The sequence below is a fragment of the Melitaea cinxia genome, chromosome 9, assembly GCF_905220565.1.
Source record: "Melitaea cinxia chromosome 9, ilMelCinx1.1, whole genome shotgun sequence".
Classification (NCBI taxonomy): Eukaryota; Metazoa; Arthropoda; class Insecta; order Lepidoptera; family Nymphalidae; genus Melitaea; species Melitaea cinxia.
The window spans coordinates 11,165,439-11,192,078 of record NC_059402.1 but is presented as its reverse complement, the minus strand read 5'-3'; the positions used below and the strand labels follow the sequence as shown (position 1 = coordinate 11,192,078).

The 26,640-nt window shown below is 30.4% G+C and overlaps 1 protein-coding gene across 1 annotated transcript in view; it reads right to left on the bottom strand.

Moving 5' to 3' along the window:
* The window catches only part of LOC123656707 (G-protein coupled receptor Mth2-like), a 100,547-nt gene extending 81,243 nt beyond the window's left edge, over positions 1-19,304 (bottom strand). The window contains exon 1 of the mRNA XM_045592369.1: positions 18,813-19,304. Within this exon, the coding sequence (XP_045448325.1) occupies positions 18,813-19,304 (492 nt within the window). The remainder of the gene's footprint in view (positions 1-18,812) is intronic.
* Positions 19,305-26,640: the final 7,336 nt, after the last annotated feature.

Sequence of the window (26,640 nt, the reverse complement as noted above, 5' to 3'; positions counted from 1 at the left end):
CCCACCCGTGGCCATGCCGTCTGCAACTTCACCGAAATATCGGGAGTTTTAAAATTACAATCGCACACGATATGATGTGACATACGCTGTAAGTCCCGTACAAAAGCGTTGGTATAAAACTAACAATAAAAAACATATGTAAAAATATAAACTTTGTTTCTTATAATAATAAGACAATGTAAACATAAAACACAAAACATTTAAAAGCAATAAATTCAATTCATCCGATAAAGTATAGAAGTCCTTAATTTACATGAACCAAAATACGACACAACTTCCATATTTACATTCAAAGACTTGTTAACATACTATTAATCGTGTTCACTTTATAGCTGTAAGCCGTGACAAGTTTGGAAGACTACACTCTAAGAAATTAAATGCGTTCCATTTTGATCTTTAAGGTTCTGGAAATAAACACTAAACACTCAAATACAGGTGTTCATATTGTCATATGTACATGCGTGTGACAAATTGCTCGGTGAGCACATTGTTTGGTCCCACGGAATAGGCAAGTGGGTCCTATCTCTCACTTTGTGCTCGCGTGTACTCGTACCTTGTTATGTAGAGGGAATGACTATGATTAAAGATCGTTACTGTACAGAAATATGGGAGGTTCATTGGCAAGTGAATACTTCTAGATTATAAACGTATGCATGTTTACAGCTTGGTATTCTTTGTTCCTAAGTTTTACGATCTGTAGTAAAATGATTTTTTAATTTCTTTCAATGTCGAAAGTAGTGGTAAAAGCCTTACATCGAAGTTTGGTTTCATATAAGTTTTACGGTAACCATAAATCAATTTCTTTTCCATCGTACAAGTTAGAACAACACAATTACGAAGGTATATTCTTTAACTAGTATACAGTTTATAGATACATTTTTATTATACAATTTGAACAGATGTTATATTTTACTGTAATAAGGGACTAAATTTTATTACTGTAGATAAACAATAAATTAATTTTAATTGAATCCGTGGACCAACCGGCTATAACAAACGAAATATTGAGTTTCTGTTTTTATTCCCAAAACAATTTATTCAATCTCTTAAACGTAATACGACTAATTTCTCGTGTTAAATCCTCTGTCAAATACAAATCCTTATTATTATTTAATTTATATAATTGTATATTATGTATATCAATACGCAATATTAAAATTATTATATTAAATACTAGCGGCCGCCCGCGACTTCGTACGCGTGAAGTTAGTTATTTGCACATAATTATTTTTAATTATGACTCGGTCCGCACGGTCGACGCTAAAATACTTTTTATTGTTATAATAAAACAACCCTCCTTATAATATTAAGAAGTGTTTTTTAATAATTCTTATACTTAAATACCATTTAGAACCCTTCTGCTATAATTATTTTAACTTCAATAACATTGGACTTTCATACAAACTACCGTCCCATGTTTTAACCCCAAAAGGGGGTTGATTTTTAAAGATACGTTATTAGTACACCTCTACACCATTTATAGAGCACACATGTTAAATTTTAAGTCTCTTACTTCAAAAACATAGGACTTTCATACAAACTTCCAACTCCCGTTTTAGCCCCTCAGGGGTGGAGTTTCGTAAAATACGTTCTTAGCGGATGTCTACACCCTATAAGGAACCTACCTGCTAAATTTCAAGTTTGTTGTCATAGGTGTCATAGTTTCTAAGATTAATCAGTGAGTGGTATTTCGCTTATATCTTATACTAGCGACCCGCCCCGGCTCCTCACGGGTGCAATGCTGATACTAAATATAAAATATATAAATATTTGCAATGTAAGCGCAAAAAAAATGTGTTTATTCACGACATCACATTAGACACCTCTAAAACTATCAGTGTTCCTCTACTATATTATGCATGTATTATACATATAAATCTTCCTCTGGAATCACTTTTTTTACTACAGAAAACCGCATCAAAATCCGTTACGTAGTTTTAAAGATCTAATTATACCTACAGACAGCGGGAAGTGAGTTTGTTTTATACTATGTGTTGTCTTATATATAAATTTCTCATTTCACAATGTTAGTCACCATACTCCTCCGAAACGGCTGGGCCGATTTTTATGAAACTTTATGTGCATATCGGGTAGGTCTGAGAATTGGCCAACATCTGTTTTTCATACCCCTAAGTAATACGGAAGGGGTGTAAGCGGGTTAATAACATATATGGCAAAACAAGGTTTGCGGGGTCAGCTAGTATTTTATATTATTTATTTTATACGTATTGATATCGACAACAATCGAAGTACCTAAGTCTCGAATCGAACTATCGAACATGTGATAATGGATTAATATATTGTAACAGTAACAGAAACCATTGCTATTGTGGACAGATTAAAATTCTTGCTTTATTTATTTATATTAAGTGAAATTACTTAAAATTGTTGTAGAAAATTTATTTGTTTTTATGTTTGTGTAATATATAAAAAATATTTAATTATTTTTTGTTAGCTTGATATCCTTAAATCGTATTAAATATTTGATGACAAGATGGATAGAAATAGATATAAATAAAATAAAAAGGGGTTACAATGAAATGAAGATTTTTTTTAAATATATGATGCAACATAATTATATTTTTTTTTATGTCACTAGGTCGGCAAACAAGCGTACGGCTCACCTGATGGTAAGCGATTACCGTAGCTTATAGATATAGAGAGAGAGATTATACGAATATATTATGCTAATAGTAACTAACAATCTCATTCACGTATCGTTTTTATAAAGATATCACCATCCCATATTTTATCTTTGACAAACACACGTTAACATATATTTCATATCCGACTTTTAATTAGCATTATCAATTATGGTAAAATAATCAGTGACTACAAAACTTAACAAAACGCCATTTGCATTATACTATTTGTTATAAAAAGAAATGGTTTTTATTCCATGTGCCATAAGGCTTTCTTTCGATTAGAAAGTAAGACAAAAAGATCGTTAAGACGTAGATATTCCCGCCTACATATTGTTCGGACCCACGAGAACTTAATTAGTGGCATTTCAATATGCCCGCGGCCTCGTATTATTTATTATCACGAGATTCAACTAAATGTGACTTCTTTCATAATATGATGAATGTTATGTATGTATCTAATAGAAATGATTGTTGTATCGACAATTTAACATTAAGTAATGTTGTCTTTACCTTTCTTTTACGAAATATCAGTTTTGATTAGGTAGGGTACGTGTTCGACTAATCGTGTGATGATATTGGAAACCCTTAATAAAAAAAATAATTTCAACACCTTAATTGTTTTTTTACGTATATATTTGTCAAAACAAATGTTTTACCTAAATTTGTAGAGACCGTATATTTTATAACTCCTATAGTGAGTCTTTCATACTATAGCAATATATTCCATTTCGTACGTCGTTCGACTATTCATAGTCGAGTCGTGTGAATAGTGAGCCCGTGTCAGCCAAGGAACATAACAACTTGGAATTCCATGACGAGCGACGAGTTGACAATCTAAGGAATAGCTAATGTCTTACACAATGGGAATATCTCTGAACGGAAGCTTCAACTCATTTGCTAATAAGCATTTCAACTACAAACAAGTATTCATATTCGCTTCGCTCCAACCTATAATATCCTATATAGGCATAGGTCTCTTTTCCCATGTAGGAGAAGGATCAGAGCTTAATCTATCCACCTGCTCCAATGCGGGTTGGCGGATATATTGCCTACTATGAATAGCGATCACTATCAGGTCATGTTTTATTTAATTTAATTCATAAAATAAATTATCTAAAGTTTTTAGTATAATTTGAATATGATTCTTAAGATAAATACCAGGAGAATAGAGATTAATCGAAGCGAAGAGCTTAACGTTTAAATACAATTCACCCGCATCCATACAACAGTGCTTTTTGGGCAGCTACATAAAAATTAGACTAGTGCCAGCGGAACTACATTTATTCTTATATTAATTAACACAGATTATTCATTACCAGTGCAACATTTAACTTAAAAAAAATACTTATCCGAAAAGCGTTTCAAACAGAAAAAATTAGACTTTGATCTGAGGTGTAGTGTTTAACAATTATAAAACAGTAAATTTATAAAGCTTTATATTCTTTATGCAAAAAGTCTTTATTACGAAGAATCGAAGCTGTACTAAAAAATGTGTGTTAAAATTAATAAACTAATAAACTGGTGGATTCTTCAATTCACGGAAATATTAATTGGTAAAAAAACGACTTCAATTAAATCGACAAGATAAAAACGTAGTTAGATGAAAAAAATGTCAAGTAAATACGCGTTATAAAAGGTTACTCAAAAAGTAGTCATCAGATCTCAACAAGACAAGAATCAGCTTTCGATTCAAACAAGAGTCATAAAACCATCGGTACACCCAGTGAAAAGTTATGCGGTATAATGCAACGTAGGTCGACAAACAAATAGTTGAGTAAAGACGCATTATTATATATAACCCAAAAGCTGTTCTTGTCAGATCTCAGTTAAATTAAAATAGGATTAAAATACATGCGCCACCTTTCGATTTAAAAAAAATCATCGAATCAGTCCACCTGTCAAAAGTTCTGAGGTATCTAACATAAATTCAAAGAAATACAATTAAACACAACCTATTGAAGTGAGATCAGCCATAGATGTCAACGCGAGAAAAATCACGTGAATTGTCTAGCAATTTCAATAAAATCGTTTAGTATGCATGATAGCTTTACTAGAGATTTTGAATTTAGTCGATCGCGCAGGTTACTGCAGCTCTGCGGATTATTCATCTATATTCAAACGCCTTCGCTTCGCTTAAACGTACAGATGCTTTTGTTCTCACTGTTTGATGAAACATTTCTATATGCATAATTTTTCGTATAAACTGAACGTGAGATAAGAGGTATCATGTCTGATCAAATCCTTCAATTGATGCAATTGGAATTGACTAGCCTGTTAGCGTAGTTTACAGTGATCCTATTTTCTGTTCCGAAGGTTGTGAGTTGGAGTTCTACACCAAGTCTGGCTCTAATACTGTGGTGTAATATATGTTTATATATCATAGATCAATAATAATAAAAAATTGATTGAATGTTAATTGTTACCTAAAACTGGCTTGCGAAAACATATTTAAATTTGTATTATTTATTTTGCATATTAGTGTAGTTATTTTTATCAGTATTCTAAGTGTCACCTTGACTGAAATGAGTTTGACTGAATTGTTAATTGTATGTGTGCAAGACATATAGAAGCGAACATAAATCTCAATAAATATATTGTTTAACAAAATTTAACATTACGAAAGAAAAAACATTGGATTTTCATTAGGATCGGATAAATTCCATGACAGGGAAGCGGATACTCAATAAACTATAATTAGCTATGTCTAAAAAAGAAAATGACAAAAAGTTAACTCTCGAACACATTTCAACAATGTACAACATTTGATTGCTATGATTGCATTAATTGCGAACGATTTGCCGTCGTCCGGTGCGGAGATCCGTTCCAGTTCGAATAGTTTTCATCGTTTTTATTTATCGAACTATATTGGACCTCTAGGGGAATAGACGACCCGTGCCTATTCATCCGATTTGATATTTATGATTACTGATTCAATCTTTTAACTCAATGTTATATATAACTTATGGAATGTAATCCATAAATACAAATTTTAAAATCAAAATAACAAACTCTTTGGTTTTGTAATATTTCAAAAAAAAGGTGAATCATATGTTTATTGTTATAAAATACACATAAAAATCAAAGGGGGAAAGAGAGATTCAGACGAAATAAGTTTTAGAAAAATTCCTCTATTTTAAATAAAACCTCTTTCGCGCGCGATGCTATTTTTACCTCAAACTTGTAAAAGTATAGTAACAATATATATGTACATATTAAGAGCTACAATCGATTCCGTTTTGTAACACAATTGTATTATGAAAACGATAACTTCTTGTTTTAGTACAATCTTTAATTTTTATTTTTATTAGTTAATGTCAGGACAATATTTTTATAGAAAATAAAAATAATAATTAAACAAATCGATATATTCACGAAAACAAGTTATCGGTTTAAAATTCATTGGTTCGGGTAATTTAAAATAATTCAAAACAACATTTTTGGTGTTGATAGTAATGGCACAACCAAGAAGCTTATACAAATAAGCTTCTTGGGCGCAACAAATCAATAAATATCAGTTCAGTTCTTTGCTTGATGGCTTTTAGTTGTGTCAATAAATAGCAATAAGTTTCTTAGTCGACAACTGCTGCGTCACTGTTATACATCTGTCCAGAAGTCAACATTGCTTATTCACAAACATATATCCCCTATAAATCCATGCCCTATAAATCCATGCGCTAAGTAGAACTTCCTCAACCTATATTTATCAAAGATAAACTAGCGATTAATATAATACATTACCACATATACCATAGTATTATATTTTTATTTAAAACCTGTAAAATCGGCAAAATAAGAATGTAAATGAAATGTAAATTAATGTTAAAAAAAATTAGTCCTAAGAAGGTATCAAAACCTCGATCTCTCGGAACAACAGAAAGATGCAGTTATCAAAGGTACAACAGTCGCGTCATTGATATTAATAGCATATATTTAAAAAACAAATAAATACACATTGTATAAACGAGGATCTCTTTAATTCTGAACTCCATATTGTGTTTTTTTTTAGTGTAGCCTTCAACAACAGACAAATGTTTCAACATTACCTCAAAATTTCTACTAATCGAAAACAATATGTTTTTGATGTTCTGAAGTTGTAATAATTTATTATAATTAAAATGTTACGTTTATTAAAATATATGTAAAATGAAAATTAAAGAACAAAAAAAAAACAATTGTACAAGCCCGTGTTATTAAATTATTTTTAGTATCATTTGAAAAATAGAATAGACTTTAAGATGAATAATGTTGAGGTTAAAACTTTATTTCGTAACAAAAAATGATAGACATTTTATTATCATTAAATATTTTATGTATTTTACTTACTTTAATATCAATAACAGACGTGTCCACTCTGATTCATACATTTCGTGAACAACATGTTGTTGAGATTATCTTCGTATTTCTAGAGATAATAAAGATGGTTTATTGATACATTTACTAGAAATCTTAAAAAAAATATTCCGACTACCTATTTTTTAACAAGTTTTTATTTTTTATTTTAATGCAATTCGTTTTCTTAAAATTATATTTCTAGATCACCATCAATATGAACATCTTAAGTTATTTATCGTATTTTCGAAACTTTATATCTAATAAGTCTAATCTCACATAGGTTTATATTTCCACAAAATAAATAAACCACGATAGTGTACAAAAAATATATCTTGACTTTATTTATCGTAGTTTAGCTCCGGTTATATCTAGTCTTATCTTTTTTAACACCCCGATACTTGTTGCAATCTATCTACAGGCTCCCTAGGGATCGCTCCGATAGCTATCTTTATTACTAATGAAGGTTATTTACAGAGTCTACATTAACATGTTACGAAAACCAGAGATAACCAATATTAAACGCTTATTAGAAACGGCACGCACGTCTGGAGACAAGTTTTATACTTAATTATTTATAGATAATAAATTATTAATAATCGAAAGATGAGTCGTTAGTTAATAGTGGCGTGAATAGTAAAAATAAATTATTGAATCTCTTACATATTATAATGATTAAAAAAATTATTAAAATTTAAAAACACTAAATCTTATACAACACTACTGTATTTTCTGTATTACTTATTCAAAAATTCAGTTATTAATTTTTAAACGTATTTTTGTATTTTTATTGTTATAATTTAATAATTATATAATTAGTAGGTATGCTTCATCAATTGCCAAATATTAATCAAAATTATATTACTTAAAATCCATTTAAAACGAAAATCCTTTGAATCTATCCATTCAACAAAACTAAACGCTATGTGACGTCCACGTACTTTGTCCACATTCAGTTGTTCGGAATCGTATTTTATTACAAACATGAGCTTACATTACTTACCATAAATGTTTTGTAACAATACAAATAAAGGCGCTATGACTACAACAGGAGTAATAATCATAATTCCTTCCCAGTTTCTAAACTACATTTATTATGTAAAAGTTCGTAGGTAGTCGAGAATACAAAGCATCGTACATTAATTTAGCATTCGACTTTTATTGGACTTTTTTGTTGTTTTGTTGAATAATCAAGGTTTTACCAATATTGTCGTGTTATTAGTATATTAGGGAAATAAAGAGCATTTCATTTTGAGTAAATCGCAACACACATCTGGAACAGATAAGCAATTTAAAAAGTCTTTCGATAATATTAACTACGTGACTCGAAGTTAAGCTGGAGATCGAAGATTCGAGGAATATTCCTTATCAACGATCAGACATATTTTTAACTGATTATCAGTTCAGTAATAAACCATTTAAACATGACATACATTTCATACGTGTTTTAAAATACGAGCACATAAATATTAAAAATTGAGTGGTCAAAACATGATTTCATATATATTTAAATATTTTTTTACAAAAATGATAAGTTTATAAGTAAATTCACTACGAATTAGATTTTTTAATACAATATTAAAAAACTTGAAATTGAAAAAAAAGTTATCTCCACGAGAATTTGTAAGACCGCGAGTTTTGTTACAAAAGAAGACAATAACAATAAAATTGTATTAATACTAAAATGAATAATACAATTTAACTGAATTGCCAAAGAAATAAAGAAACATTAAATAAGTTGAATTATAACGAAAATTCTGGCCGATTACTTTTTTCATAGTTTTGCGTCACGCAAAAATATAATAAGTTTTTGAAATGTAAACTACAAGTAATTTATTCGCTAAAGGTAAAGAGAAATGCGGCGTCGATTCCATCCATGATAATATCACTAATTTCTTCGTAAAATACAATAATTTACTATTGACATTTTAAATACGTCTCTCTATAGTTGTACAGTAAAGTAATTTATTGTTTATTTTGACATTCATTTGTTGTTTAATAATGAAAACTAATCGTTGATTTTATCTTTAAGGGCTTATAAACAAAATTAAATAACCTTTAGTTCTTTGTATGCCTAATGATATTGTATTTTTTATAAAGTAACAAAAAGAAGTGTTGTTGATTTAATTAAAAATATATATTACATTTGGCTTTTGCGTGTACAACTCCCGTGTCCAGTTAATCCATTTAAATAATTAATTACATTTCTTTATTCAATTATATTCTTATACATAATTTTTTAGTAACATTATAGCACCTTGTCATAAAACTAAATGAAGTAAAAATGTAAAACTTTTTAACACACTTCTTTTAATACAAGTATTTATTTATAATTATATATACAAATGATAAATTATACCTTAAAAGAACTTCTAACAGACTAATATTAGCAAAACAACTTCTCAATTACTTCTTTTTGTCACATTAATAGGAAAAGAAATTAAAATTAGAAAATAAAATTAAAATATTAATTTTGAAGTTCCAGGTATGCGTGTAATAAAGTAATAGCACTATAAGTTAATTTCACTTAATGTAAACAGGTTTTAAAGACGAACTTACACATTCTTCTTACTGTTGTGAAAAATGTTTAATTTTGTAAAATTGTCAATATTGAACGGAACGAGCAATTTTATGTGTAAGTAAATGAAATGAAGCGCACATCGGTATAGTAGTTGTATGTAGTTTATAGTCCACGGTTACAGTATGACTTTTTTCTTAAACCAATTATCAACCAACTACAAAAAAAAATTATATTTTATAACCTCAAAAATACTTTTTTATTATTATTTATAATATTCAGTTCCGAGAAATAATAATGAAAAGGCTTAACATTTGTTGCGGATTAGTCTTACGGTGCGGTTACCGACTATTTGAAATTTTTGAAGTAAGACTTCTTTATGCACGCTTGAGTAATAAGGATAAATGCGTGACGAGAGCGCTGCGAAAAGTGTGATCGGACGAGGCGAACGGAAGTTGAGAGGGAGATATAAGTCAGATGGAAGTAAAGAAGCTCTACTTTGGTTGTGTGGTATAAAGCACACTCTTTTTTGAATATTATAACTACATCTGTAATTTAATGTTAATATAAGTTAACCTTACACTGAGTTCTAATTTTGTAGAATTCACATACTCTTATATCTTATGTAGTAAGAAAATGTATTTAAAACATTGTAACGTTAATTGTGTTTAATCAAAAAATCCATAACGACATAATGTATTATATTACAAAAGTTAATTTATTATTCCCATCTTTAATATAAATCTCACTTGTTTCGTAAATTTTATTAAGAAAATACAGATCATGTTGAACATTAGAACGCTTTATTGCTGGAATTTTTTGTACAAAAGCAATAATGTGTAGAACAGAACAAAACAATGTTTTATTAAACTTAATTAAAGCACAACATTGTTCATTATCGTCGAAATAAAATCAAATTACATGAATGTTAAAATAAAGTACGTAATTTGAGGTAAATTGCCAAGTACTCGTAACAATGTTTCATCTTTACAATAACGTCAAGTAGGTACTGTATCTTAATAAAAATCTTAAATGGTCACCATATATTCGGATAAATTATAAAAAGACCTAATAATATGTTGATTTATAGATTGTGTACTTAGCAGTTTATAATAAGTAGATATGGTATTTTAGTTTTAATGTTTCGATTGAATCTATTTCTTTATATAGACAGACACATACCTAATAACATACTGCAAGATAAATGCTTTTATTTTCGTATATTTCGTATCAGCGGCTCTATTATATCTATGTTTTTTTTTTTTCAATTCAATTTTAATAACTTTAAAGACTCGTACGATTTCGATGAAACAGACTAATAAAATGAAGCCCAAGTAGCGGTAGTAAGACTAGCACATAATTTGTTTCTCAAATGTGGGAAAGTGAGATAACTAAAACAACGAACTAATTCGTGAAGAAATATTATGAGCAAGATTTTTATAACAACGAAAAACTGATCCTTGGGGATTTTCGGGGTTTCCTGATTTCATTTTTTCTAAACGACCATTTAAGTTGAAGCGGATAAAACAAAAATAATATTCAAATCACTTGAACTATTTTCAAGTTTTTTTAGTAGTAACTAGTGTATTTTTTTTTAATAAGTTATTTGGTAATGTTACTACAAAACTACTGAGAAATTATTTTTATTTATACTTTGTACAGGTTACGCCGGAGTACCTTAATTGACAAAAATTCGCTATGACACAAATATTTAAAGTTAACTTACGCGGCAGGTGTGTTAAAAATATTATTCTATTTGTGAAGATAATCATTACAGCCTATATAGTCCACTGCTGGACATAGGCCTCCACAAGCTTACGCCAAAAATAACGTGAACTCATGTGTTTTGCCCATAGACACCATGCTGTGAAGATAAAAATCATCTTAATTTTTTACACTAGCGGAATACAATCCCATATTTGAAAAGAAAGCGTGTTTCCTAGGCGACTTAAAAATCCATTTCGCAAACTGAAAGAATATTCCAGCGAACGCTAACTTTTGAAAGCAGTTCTATTGTAACAGTTTACTGGCTTACGGTACTTGAATATTCATAATACCACGAACAAGAGCAGGAATGGAGTTTTGTTTTTAACCTAAAGCTATAACAAAATCACATTTGTATTAGAAGTATTATTTACATATTCATACAAGAAATTTGTGTATGACAAGATTGATCACCAAAAAAACCTTGTTTAGCAAACCAGTATCACTATAATAAATATAAAACAAATTTAATACCACACGAAATTGAATAATTTTAAATTGACATATCTAGTTCTTCTTCTTCTTCTTTTTATTTTTATTTTTGGCATACGATCGCCATTAGAGACGTTCTGCCATTGTCAAGTAAAAATAAATAAAAAAATAAAAAGCGCACTTAAAATTTTAATTTTGAATTGTTTTGTTAAAAAATGCACATATTTGTAGTGTTAGAAAGTAGTTAGTTATCTAGTTTCGAAATGCTTTTTCTAGGTGATTTCAATGTAGGACAAAATATGTCATTAATAAAATGACATAAAAATGTCATTAATATTTATAACGATTCAAGCCTGTACTTATCCCACAATATAATAAATAAATATTTGTAAACCTATATCATACTCAACTGGGAGGTCTCATAAGAAATTATATAAATTAAAATTATATAACAAAACAGTATTAACGAAAAATTTATTTATTTGCAATAATTTAATTATATAATAGTAGGAGAGAGATTGCTGTGTGGCTACGGCACCAAAGAATATAGCCACCCCCTCTCTTCCCGTGAGTGTCGTAAGAGGCGACTAAGGGATAACAAGGTTCCAATAACACCTTGGAACTAAAGAAGCTGACCGATAGTGGGATAACCATCTAACCGCTGGCTTTGAAACACACAGGCCGAAGACGGGCAGCAGCGTCTTAGGTGGTTTTGGGCGCGAACTTGTGGAGGCCTATGTCCAGCAATGGACTGCAATAGGCTGGAATGATGATGATGATGATGAGAAGGAGAGAGAATTTATAAACGCATTTTTATATTCAAGTCTGATTAGGTTTTCCTGTTTTTTCCTGAACTTTAGAAATAAACTTCAATTCATAATGATTTTATCACTCCCGAAGGAAGCATTAGAAGGGTTTTCACGTTTAAATAATTTTAATGCAAATGCTTTATTTGTAATTCATTTAACGGCGAATAATTAATATTAACTCAATTTTAACGTTCAAACAATTTTGATTATGAGACTATGACTAACCAAAGAGTGTTGCTCTATGTAACTATTTTTTATAAATTTTATTACGCATCACATTAAAAATCAAATAAGCTAGTATAGATCAATTTAATAAAATGTTTCTACTAACTTTATATTTTTATTTTAGAGTACAAAAATAATTACTGTGTATTTAATATACAATTGTAATTGTATTTTAATGGTATTTAAAAACCTTCAGGTCATAATTAATCAAATTACATTTCTTTGTGTATTTACTTAATTACTTTCTTGAAACACGCACTTTAATGTATAATTTTATCAACAATATATATGAGATAAGACTTTTCGTATTAAGCCAAACCATAAATTTATTATATATATAAGTTAAGATTCAATTCATATCAGATTAATTAGCATTTATTGTTGCTACTCCCATTATAGGCGTCATAGCATGATTTAAGAGCCCTTCTAACCTACCCTACCTGTATTTAGATTGAAATTATTTTAATACACAATATTAATCTATTTATTTTCACTGAAAAAACGTCATGTGATAGGTTCTATTAATCGGGAATCGTGCATCAGCCTGGATATAACATTCGAGCAAGTCAATCAGACTCTATTAGTGCTTCGTAGCGCGTTCTGTGGACATCGTAGTGAGGAAATTATTGATTTGTGCCTAATTTCCGGCCGATAGCAGTCCACCGTCCTGCGGGCGGCGGGCGTGGACGCGGTCAGGGCTGTCGACCAGTTATTACAACAGACATCTCGATACATATTCGATAACGCGAATTGCCAATCCAAAGCCCAATCATATAACCGTGCCCACTGACTAGAAGACTTTTTGGTTTTATCTCGTCCTTCTTTGAACTTCAATTCGTTTCGAACTATCCGACAATTGATTGAACACAGCAATAAAAAAAATGTTAATTTACGAATGAACCACGATGAATAATCGTATTAAGGAATGTGTTTAAAGTTTTTGACGTACAAAGGATATTTATCGAATAAACTTGATGATTAAGACACTTTCATAAATTTATGGATGTCCTTCTCGACAGTTTCTTGATACCCTTTGAATGCCAAGGGCAAATTGCTCCCGCGACGATCATATTCATTTATCAGTCTTTATTTACGATTACATGACACTTGTCTTTCTCGACCTACACTTTTTAGATTTTTAAGATAATTTTACTACTACTATATTTCATTCGTATATTTCCGAACCTAAGAATCAAGTTTTTATGCGAAAACCAAATGTACGTCCCGATTATACCGAAATAGGTACGATACCTTACTGATTAATTTAATGTAAATAAATAAATAAATGTACTTTAATACTTCATTACTATATGCAAACATTGTTAGTTTGTAATAACCTATTTTGACGTAATAACGTCTTATAAATCGATGAACACTGACGGCACGGTCGAAAAAGTGTCACGTTCCGCCTGAGCCTGATAGTGCAAGTGTGAGCGGAATAAGCGATAGAGAGGCACGATCGGTGCAATCATTGACTTGTGACACATTCTCTCTCTCGTCGCGTGACGTCAGACCTAGCAGTTCTAGTAAATAAATGTTAATTTATCGGAAAAAAATTAATTTTTAACTAACTCCTTTTTTGTTTTATACAAAATAATGATAATTCAGTGATAATAATTCAATTCAATTCATAAAAGTATGCAATTTTTTATCCATATTTCTTTACGAGGTTATCACGTAAAACTATCGTCTGTAAACCGACTTTACAAACAACCATTTTTTTTTTCTTTTTATACATTATTTTCTGCGTAATTGTCTATTACCTCTGCGTCTATTGCAAAATGCCTCATCATCATTTTCATCTAGTATATCATGAAATACGTGAAATCCAATTATGGGAAGTCATAAAAACATTACAGGAATGTATTTAATCTTTTAATTCATATGACTGAAATTTTCATAAATTTTACAATTATTAATATGAGGACACAACGAAACGTCCACAAAGTTACAGTAATTACGACATCAAAGTAATAAAAATAATAAAGTTCATTATTTATTCGTGAGGCGTAACCCTTGTTACAATTGAATTAACAATATGTGTAAAGATCGAATGACAAAACTTACAGAGAGTCCGCAGTATGTCCGGAAAAAACATTGAGCCTGTGACACTAAATGAATAATATTTATAAATATAAGTTACAAAAAAAAAATAAAGTCAATTCCTACTATATATTGTACAATATATGTATATAAATATATATAGTAGAAAAAAGTTCAATAAATTAATTAAATTTAATTAGTGTGGGACGTCCTCCGGCCCGTTGGACCGACGATATACGTAAGATTGCCGGTGTCGGCTGGATGAGGATTGCGGAAGACCGGGATGTCTGGCGCGAACTTGGGGAGGCCTATGTCCAGCAGTGGACTGCGATAGGCTGAAGTGATGATAATGAGTTGATTTATATTTGAAACAACTGTATTAACATCAAGTGTCATCCACTACAAGCTTAATAAATGTGTACTCGTAAATGGTTGAATAGTTTATATTAACGCGTAAACACTAATAGTAGGAATAAAAAAATGTCTAGAGTACATAAATGCAGAATTATTTAATTTTAATTTTTTATTTCATTATTATTAAACGCAAAGTAAATAATAATAGATTAATAATGTATATTTTATATTATTTTAATAGTGGCGAAACAACAATTAAAACGTGACAAAAGCTTAACGCCGTTTTATTTTTACGCGGATATCCAACACGAAGAGTATCGTAATAACATTATTGTTAGACGTTAATGATGTTCGTTCGTCGATTGCCATTTCATATTTTTATTCATCTTTCTCATGCGATATATAATTTTTCGAGACATCAGAAGAGCAATTTTTAATTTCTTTTACAAAATCATGAAACTGTCCTAAAAAGATTTTAAGCAGATAAGTAAGTAATATTTTTTAATATCTTATAATTTAAAGATGCTCTATAAATGCATTAAGTACTATTTGTCTACTCAATCATTGTAAACAGCTAAGCCAGCCAAGCTCAGAAAATAAAGAAGCTAAGCTTCTGTTACATAATCTTAGGTTTTTTATTTTCTCTACTGTAAGGTGATTATTGTGTTCGGTAAAATTCGGTACCTCTTCGGTTGTCTTTATATTACTTTATACAACGACGTACATTTATTGCAATGATAATTTAATTTTTTTATTTAATAATTTGATTAATATAATAATATGAGTGATTTCTCTCACCCTAATATTTGTGAGATTACTGCGTATTTATAGGTTACAAAGTGATATTTTACAGTCTGCAACATACTTCATCAAGCAGGCTTTCTACCTTAAAAATAAACTTTAATATCGGTAAAAATTAAATTCTGTGATATGCACTTCCAATTAAACGACATTTTATCAAAACGTATTTTTTTTTTCTAAATAACGAAAATTAATATTTATCTATATACAAATAAATAAAATTGGAGTGTCTGTTTGTAATATTAAAATATGCATATAGATGAATACACGGTACATATACCAAAATAACATTTTTTACAATTTTTGTCTGTCTGTCTGTCTGTTTGTTCCGGCTAATCTCTAAAACAACTGGACCAATTTTGACGGGAATTTCACTGGCAGATAGCTGATGTAATAAGGAGTAACTTAGGCTTCCTTTATTTTAGAAATTGATTTATTTTGTAACTCTGCGAACTGAACAGTATTTTTTTTTTCATTTCATGCGGACGATGTCGCGGACGCAGCTAGTATATTAATAAATTACATTATTGTACAAGTATACTTTTTTATTGTTTTTGAAACATTTTACGATTGTTTCTATAATGTTTACCATGTTTGTTTATCTAACTAATCCCATAGTCCCGTCTCGAGTTTGTTCAAATCTCACTAGGGATTAATAGCGAGTTAAGTATTAAAACAACATTATAACTTTGTGTTCTTGTGAAAATCTTAGAACATCTACTCAGACAGTCGCTATTTTCATGTCAACGTTTACTCACGGCAACAATGTTACTGAATTGCATCTTGTTCGGATGTTTCTCATCTCTCAACGTTGGGATGACTGGCAAGAACACAGCTTTAGTTTAGTTCTGAAGTACCTATCACTGCAGTCTGGTGTCTAGACTACGATTTGTTCTAAGCAATGAGGAATTTCGTTTAGTTTATAAGTGTATGTGTTTAAAGTTATTAAAAGAAAGAAAATATTTTGATTATAAGTATTTATATTCAAACAAAGTGTGGATTACGTATACTTAATTATTTATAAATAAGTTTTAGAATATATCAATCTTAATAGAAAAAATGAGACTGAAATTTGACTGGCACTTTTAAGCTTTTAATGGCCAGTCTTGTACAAAGATAATTTTATTTCCCATAGTAAAAGAAAATAGCAAAAACCTAGCAACACTAAATATTACACACAGTCTTCCATTTTTATAGTAGGCAACTCAATGTCTGTGCGAAGTAAATCGAACCAAAAAGCATGGAGCAAAAATGAGTTAATGATAACTGCGCTAACGGAGTAGTTAACAAGAACAACAAGAACAAGAAATAAGAGGACACATAGCTATTGTTACCCTTAATTTCCGCACAACGTGTACTCTTATGTTGAGTCTTAAGTTTAACGGGACAACTCATTTGCAAGCGCCGTTTGCTGGAAAGGTAACAAACAGATCTACAGAGAGATTTGAGACTTTATATGCAGAACACGACGACCGAGGTTTTACGTTAAAATCCTTAAATATATATTTTTTTTTATTTTATATTTCTTTGTTCCTTTTTTGTATTTTAATATCTTTAATCTAAACGTCCATAATTTCGTTCTCCTGGTAGAGTATGAGTTCAATGAAATGACTAGTCGTCAAACTGAAATCATACTTTTAAAGATTTGCTACAAGATAAACATATTATTGTGAAGTGTAACTTGAGCGTTACTTAGGGTATTAAATAAATATTAAATTTATGTCGAACCACAACCAATCCATCAATGTGCATCTTGGAATTTAAATGTGTCATTTCAACTCCAAGATGCAAATCCAAACTATCTACATAATTATTCGTAAAGTCTATGACTATGTCAATCATATAACTGATATGATAATATCATACTTATAATAGTTTGTATTTTGGTAATGATATGATAAAAAATATCTAAAATAAAAAAAAAATAGACAAAAGAATTGCCTATTTTGAGTACAAATTATTGAAGCAACAGTCGAAGAAGAAGTATTAATTCAATTTAATAAGAAAAAAAAAACAATAAAAATTGCATTTTAATCAAATTTTATAAAGATTACTACATTAATCAGATAACTCATTAACACTTTATCTATTTATAATAACAAAAATTTAAAATTTAATTGATAAAATTATGTCATATTATAAAATAAACCTTGTTTTAAAATATTTTACCTACAAGTAGTAGATAAGAGAAAGCATAAATTTAGTTTACAGTTGTCGTACATAACCTACAAGTAATAGATAAAAGAAAGCATAAATTTAGTTTACAGTTGTCGTACATAATAGCTACACAATGTGACATCACTAATAGCGAAACCATAGAAAGGAATAGTATTCGGACCTATTTCTACAATAGAATTAATTTTTGTTTTACTCTACTATTCAAGTTGTTAGTAAATGTAAAATTAGAGACAGATCTCATAGTTATCAAGTTACATTACAGTCCTATTTATGAATATAAATTAACAAATAAGTTTAAAGTAAATAAAAGTTACTTAAAAAATATTATTAAAAGTTATAACTAGATTAAATAGAAGGAAAATATTTTGTTTCACAGACATCGATTGCACAATAGAGATAACCTAATAAAAACATATCTCAAGATAAGTGAAGTGAATTCCCCTTGAAAATATTTTACTCCATTTCGACGCCGGCCGAACACGATATCATCTACATTCAGCAAAAAAAAAACATATTTTCAAAACAATAAAGCGTGTACACTTTTATCATCGCATCGCCCCTCAAGGAGTAAGACTGAAAGGAAGGCAAGGCTTAAATAAAAGAACTCCCGGTGTCAGCACAGACTGACTTCTTAGATATTCACTATTAACCACCTCGAGGAAGCGATAAGAACGAAGTGTTACATCTTTTCAGAAAGTTTACCCTCATTCCTACCTCCTCGTCCTGTCGCAGTGTCATCGGCGGCGACACTTCTCTCTCCACATTCACTGGGACACTCGAATCACTCACAGCACTTGCATACACGCTTCCAGAATATTTATTTTCTATCACGTCCCAGGGCACATCGAAGTTGTACACCTCCACGTTCCTCAGTCCGGATCCCGAGTGAAACCTCCAAGGCAGATCGGTACCGCTCTGCCGAGGCCGTCGTCTCTTGTGCCTCACTTTGTGCCTCGCAAACCTCTCGGTCCCGTGATATTCGTCACCCATCATCGCATCGTATAAAATGTCCAAGTTAACTTTTAGTTTGTGGTGTTTGACGGGAGCTGGAGATGGCTCAGTGATGGATTCCCGGCTGAGCCCTTCGGCGTCCCATAATTGTATTCGAAGTATGTTATCGTGGGAAGGAGGCGTCATGTGGGCGCGCGCGACAACGAGCGCGAACGCCGCGAGTGCGAGAACGAACGCGCGCACGGACCCGTCCATCTCTAGCGGCGGTCGCGAGCCTACTGAGGTAGAGCCGAGCTAGCTGAATGGCTGATAGCCGCTTTTCCCGCGCTTTCCCGATAACGCCGCTACGAGCTACGCGCTCACATTCGACATCAACGCCGCGGCCACCTCGCTTCGACGAGATAAACATCGCCCGTAATGCCGCGCTTATCACTCCACGATTTGTTTGATAAGAGCAAACATTGCACCTATACGATTATCGACGCACGTAATACTTTCATTTTACGATCAGATATATAGGAAGTAATTAAACAAAGATTTTACCAAGCAAATTACTTTATTGCAGCTAATCTTGTGACTTACATAAATGTACTTGTACTTAACATTACAACGCGTAACCAAAACTATCGAGCGTAGCGATGACAAAAATATTATGTTATTTGTTCCATAACCTATATAGCTATAAATTAGACAAAGAGCGAGAATATCATATGCACACCCTTTAATAAAATTACCTATTCAAAAACGGCATATTTAACATGTTTTGTATTTTCATTTTATTTTATTTATTTTCTCGTGAACATTCGCAGTTAATGTCGAAATATCGAGCTCCGCAAATGAAAATAAAAAACATGGTAAATATGCCGTTTTTGTATAATTTTAGTAATAAAAATAACCATGTTAATTTAAAATCTTATAAAAGAATCTAACATTTATTTTTACTTAAAATATTTAAGGAAACAATCTAAAACAATGATGGCAAGCATTTCTGGAGGTAAAAAAATTAAAAATATTTACAATAAACAAAGTGCAACAAAATTTAATAATTTATGCGTAACAACTGTATAAGATAATATAAAGATGTTTCTATTTGTGTAATAACAGTATGCCAATACAAAAAAAAAACAATGCATATTCGGTGGTACGTTTATATTAATAACATTATTAGGTAAACAGCGTTCTATCCCTATTCTTGCATGTTAAGCACCTCTAAACACGATTGCTTTATTAATTAAACCGAACGAGCGATCATATTACGCTTAAGGTATCAACTAGTCTATATAAGGGTAAACACACACAAAGCACTTATTGGGATGACTTGCAAAATCGTAAGATATATCTAATTATCTATTACACAAAAATTATTATTAATTTAAATAAACGTAAAATCTACTTAGTCACTATTGTCAAAAAAATTATAGCAATTAATATAGGTATATATAAAGGATATATTAACATTGTACACATTATTTACTGAGGCACTTTTAATAAATAATTAATAGTAATAACTTAATAACAATTTTTGTTTTGCCGGTCCTTGGAGAAAAGAAATTATGTAATTAACTTGATCACAATCTTACTATACTTAGTCTTAATATAGTGATTACTAGGTAAGGACATCCATTAATTACGTGAGTTCAGAATGGGGAGGAGGGGTCCAATGAAATCTTACCAAATCTCATTAAAACCGTGAGGGGGGATAATCGAAAACCTCACCTCAACTTAAAACAATAAAAAATATTACACGAAAAAGTACACAAGTCTCCATGGATTGAGTAAAAATTAAAAAAAAAGTGTTGTGTTTCTGTTTTCGCTTTGAATTTTATTTAACTTAACTATACCTTGACGGTTTATTTTCCCGAATAATAAAAATAAATTGTTTAAAACATTTTTAGCGTCCATCCCACGTAAGGGGTCCTAGGCAAATCTTACTAGATCTCACTTAGGGGAAGGGTTTAAACTGATAGAAAAATAGCTCACGTAATATAATGGATGCCCTCTAATACAATAATTAGTGTTGTTAAAGGTCAAAATAACAAATGTATACAAGGCAAGCAATTAAAATAAGGCTCATCCTACGCAAAACAAATAGTTCTCAAGACATAATTGTTTACATACTATCAGATACTTGCTCTAATTAAAGACGTGATATGCTACGCTTTGTTTGACAAGCTACGTACGTATAAATGATTCTTGAAAGTCGATACTGTTTAGAAGATCGACACTTACACAACAGTGTGGAAGCGCTGTGCGGTTAAACGTTCCTAGGGCAACAACAAATCAAATAATTCGAAGTGTTTGACAATTTCAATTAACAATTAAGATCTGAAAATAAAGCAATTGTTGCTCGCCTTTTGGTATATGAAGGAATAGCAAACAATTGTTATTAAATTGATGTCAATTGAGCCACTGATTGTTTGTAATGGACATTTAAAACACATTTCTAAATGCAATTATTAACGCATAATAATGGTACTGAGTGTTCCAAAGCGTGAATACGCAAATATGCCGAAAAACCGAACTCAGGAACATTAAAATATGATAATAAATAGCAGAAATTATCTCTTCAACGTCGTAATAATTTTCTAATCGATCGGAAATTTGCAAATATATCTATGGTACGTATCGAAATTGTATTCGTCTTAATTGGTAATCGTCCTCCTAAATATAGATTGTAAAGTAAGCTCTGTTCCATGCGCTTCAGTCAATAATTATTATTTTCATAAAAATGTTTGCAGCAGTCACGTCACACCTCATCACGTTACACTTCAGCTTGTAATATCCAACTGCTGGGCCGACGGCTCAACGTGCTCTCCGAGGCACGGTGGGGAGACCCACAAGGACAAACACCCAGACCACGGCAAACATCTGTATGGCAAATACAAATGTTTGTCATATGCGGCGATCGAACCCGCAACCGCCAGCACAACAGCCATAAACCAGTGCTGTAACCGTTGAGCCAACGCGTCGTCATTCACAACACGTTAAATTCTCACTAAACCACACATACACATTTACTTAGATATACGTAGATATATTTAAAAAGATTATGTGTGTACATTAGAGTGGACCAAATAAATTACTATTTTTTTTTCTAAACTATACTGTGAAAATATCATTCATGATGATAAAAAAAGGTTATTGTAAAAGTTTGAGCCCTCATTAGTAATATTAAGGGGTATCGTTACGACATTAGGGTTTTTAAAAGCCTTCCCTTTTCAAATATATTTTTTTTTAATTTTAAATTAAATATAGGCCTGACCAGGAATTTTTCAGTTACACCTTTCGCGACATTATTCTGATATTCTAAAATAAGTATAAAATAATTTTCACCCATTAAGCATATGGGTGAAGTTCGTCGCTAGTTCGGATCTCCTAATATTTCATATTTTATTATTGTCCGCGTGAGCTACATACGAGTATTGAGATTTGATCTTTTGATCCCTTTTAATTCTACAAAAAAAAATTATAAAAACAATTACGTTTAGACTAAAGATGAAAATGGTAGCATTTACTATATTTATGTTAAAAAAATTGGGCTGTTTTTGTTCTATTCCTGCAATTTTTTTATTACTTACTCGCCTTGCTTGTAAAGAAATTAACAAACTCAAGTAATACAAAATATTATATATATACAATGATTATAAAAAGGTATAATTAACTTTTCAAATGAACTCTATTTAATAAAATAAATTTAAAAAAAACTCAAAAAATAAAAAATTGACTCCATTAGCTATAAGTATTTTGCTTAAGTGTAAACTGTACTCATTAATTTGCACTGTAATAATAAAATAATAAAACTATATATATATATATATATATATATATATATATATAATAAGCTTTATGAGTGATTCATATTTCACTTATCATGAAATAATGTAATTGCGTATATATTTGAATATCTCCCGGAATTATTACATGATCAAACACTTTGCTAAAGTAATGAGCCCTACGTTACGAGCTTTCCTAGTTTAGGGACTAAGATTCCAATGAATTTTGTAACAAAGTTTAAAAATAAACATCATTTATTGTGTATTTTATACACGGTTAAATCAGGTTGTAATTAGATTCCGTTCTCGATCCGAAGAAGTAACTAAGAACTTTTAAATTACATAATAATGGGAGCATTCAAATTACTAGTAAGGTTCAAATTTGTTCAATTATTAAAAAACTGTTGCTGTCATGATCTTACATCACCCAACCGAAATCAGACAGAGTAAACTGTATTAAGAAAATATAGTATCATCTCTAAGTTAACTGATATTTTTTTCTTACTCCTTTTCCTACCTACTTCCTTGCACCTACGTTTTAAACTTGGCTGGTAGATAAGCCTGCTTAAGTTTACCAGCGTATTTTATATAGTTGTGCAATAAATTAAAATAAATAAATTTATTTAAGTACTAGATAAAAGTCGAATTGTAAATGATCGTACCGAGACATTGTATTGTTGATAAATAAAACCGTAACAAATTCACTCATCTACACTTCTCGCACAATAAATCCATTACAAGTACTGGATTAAGATAATTGTGTTAGTAATACCTTCCTTGATCCTCATATGCATACCTATCAATTATCTTACAAGCGATTAAGCTCGTCTTGTCCTGCGTAGCAAATCTTTAATATGAACAGCTTTCAGATACTACTAATCATATGTCTAATAACGCCGATATATTATAATATTAAATTTTTAAATTTGCTTTATTATGTAAATAATATATAAAAAATAATTTATCTACTCCCATGCTTTAAATCATCTGTAAAAGATTCTGAAACAGTTAACTTATTGCCAACATTAAAACACCCAATATCCTAATAACCGTAATATCATTCAAGCGGATGACATAACGTTTTTACTGAATTTCTCAATAACACTCCTTTGTTTTCTTCCTTCATTCCTTCTTACATTATTCCTTCATTAAGGAACATATTCAAATGAATTTTAATAATTGCACTCTACAAAATGTTAATTACTACCTACTAATTAAATAATTCCTTCATTAATACTTAGTTTGTTTGGATGTAAACACTTGGTAATGGATATTTTTGAATATCATATCAAAAATTTACTGTTCCAGCAGGGATTGAACCTGCGTCTCCGACCGACTGTGTCGGCGCTCTAGCCAATTAAGCTATAGAACGATGTACCCGCTAGATCGAAATTTTTGATATGATGATTTTATTTTCGGTTTTCGGTAAAAATGTTTAGAATTCCTAATGTGTGGGTAACACAAAAATAAAATCGTACATATTCGGTAATGGATGATATTAGGTTACCAGGACTAGCTTTTTTAGTGTTATCAGTTAAGCTAACTGCTTCAGAATCTTTTATAGAGGATTCATATTATGGGTGTAGATAGTATTGTATGCAGCTGTTCATAATTAGGTATTAAAACATTCATGTGATATTATTCCCACCCCACATTCGTGTTTTAATACCCCTTATTATAACAGTTGCATAATTAACAATTGTTACACGTGGAGCATCTATATATGTATATATAAAAATAAATGTTTGTCTATATGTCCTTTCTAGAATCGCAAACTATGCATATGATCATGTCATGATCTTCAGCAATGCGTTGTGCATGAGCCAACAAAGATTTCGGAGTTGATACGACTGAAAAAAAAAAATAAGCGTAGCAACGCGCGCAGGGTTGATCTAGTTATCTATAAAACTGATAGTGTTATTGATTTCGGCACGTATCAGTTGATACCCGTCAAAACTGCTCGAAAACGAATTGAGCACAATTTACTGTCAACATATTAATTCCTATGGGGCATGTAACTCAACAAAGGGCCCCGGGCCATAATTAATATTTAATTTCATTTTTTGTTGAAACAATTATATTTCCCAAGAGTTAATAAAATTAATAATAACACGCAAGTAATAAAAAAAAAAAAACAATAACCGAAAACGTGACAAATGAAAAAAAAACCTTATTTAATTTATAACGTTATATAAAAACCTGACAGTTTAAAGACCTTATAAAATTATTCAATTGTATTTAAAAGATAGAACTGATAATATAGATCAAGGATATAAGTGAATGTGATTTATCATGTAACAAGAAATTTCGTCATAATTCGTCGAGATAAAGAATGTAGGTATACTCATGTTAATTGCTGCGAAACTATAATTACGAACTCCATTAATTTCATTACCATTTAATTAACAAAACGTAATTGTATATACGAGTATTACATACGAATTAAATAGGAAACAGTTAATCTTTCACTCCTGTAAAAATATAACAAAAAGGCTAAACTCAATTGAAAATTAGGGCCTTTCTAAGAGTAAATCTGTACTGAAAATAACGATTTTATTTAAAGTAGCCCTACGAACGGCTTCGTTACATTGTCATGCCTTTTATTAATCGATAATGTGTGTGTTGAGGCATCGTAGCTCTCAAAAGTATTTATTATACACAAATATATTATCGTCAGAATTAGCTCAGCTGACAAAGATCTGAAAATATGGAAAAAAAGAAATGGTTCGATTTCGACATACTTTTATTTACGTGAAAGCGAGTTTCCTTGAGATCGTTCTTAGCTAATTTTGATAAAAATCGATCAAGCAGTATGAAACCATCAGATTCTTTCAAAATTCTATAAATCATTTTCGAAATAAAATAGAACTATTATTAAAAGTATTTTTGCATAGATTTATTTTTAATTTTTTAAATTAATAGTTATTCATTTTTGGCTTCGGTATAAAGTATAGACTACCCTCGAAAATGTTTTTAAAAATATGTAAAGTCGCTATTTACAATTTGGTCTTCTAACATATTTAAGAGGATATGTAGTCTGAACATAATCAATCGTAACATTAAATCGTGTTATATGGTATTTAATCCACTTGACGGTATTAAATAAATTTAATTGGGTTAATGCTGTTAAAGCACATATTTGATAAAGACAATAAATAAATAAATAAACACATGGGTATACATTGTGACAAATAGAACTCCTTATACTTATAAAAAAATCGTCAACTTGATTCAACAGTGTTTTGTTTCTTGCAACGCTAGCACGACTGTGTAATGCTATTTAAGAAATTATAACGATTTATTATTCAGTTAATATTAGGTTAACGAAATTGTTAGTAAATAGGTTGTTACGTTGGTTATTAGCGCTCCGACTATTTCCCTAAATCAAATAAACCAATCAGATAAATTAGACAATAATTAGTACCGATCCACTGGCGCGAAATTTTCGTTACCATTAGAAGACTATACAACTATACGTTGATATGTAACCTTGTACGTTTTGTATATTTAATATACATGAACTGTACTTTTTATGCTAACACTATAAAGCCGAAGAGTTCGTTTGTTTGTTTGAACACACTAATCTCAATAACTACTTAGTCCAGTAGTGATAGTCCATTTACCAGGCCGATATTTTTATATACGTTTTTATCCTCAAATTAAGCGGGTCATAGCTAGGTGTATTGTATTATCGTACACTAAGGGCAAGTTTGTCCAGTTGTTGAAAACGCTATTTGACGGATGACGGTATCCAAATGATAAAAAAATTGACTTATTATTCTTTTTTACCATCGAATTCCATATCATTCTAAATCCAT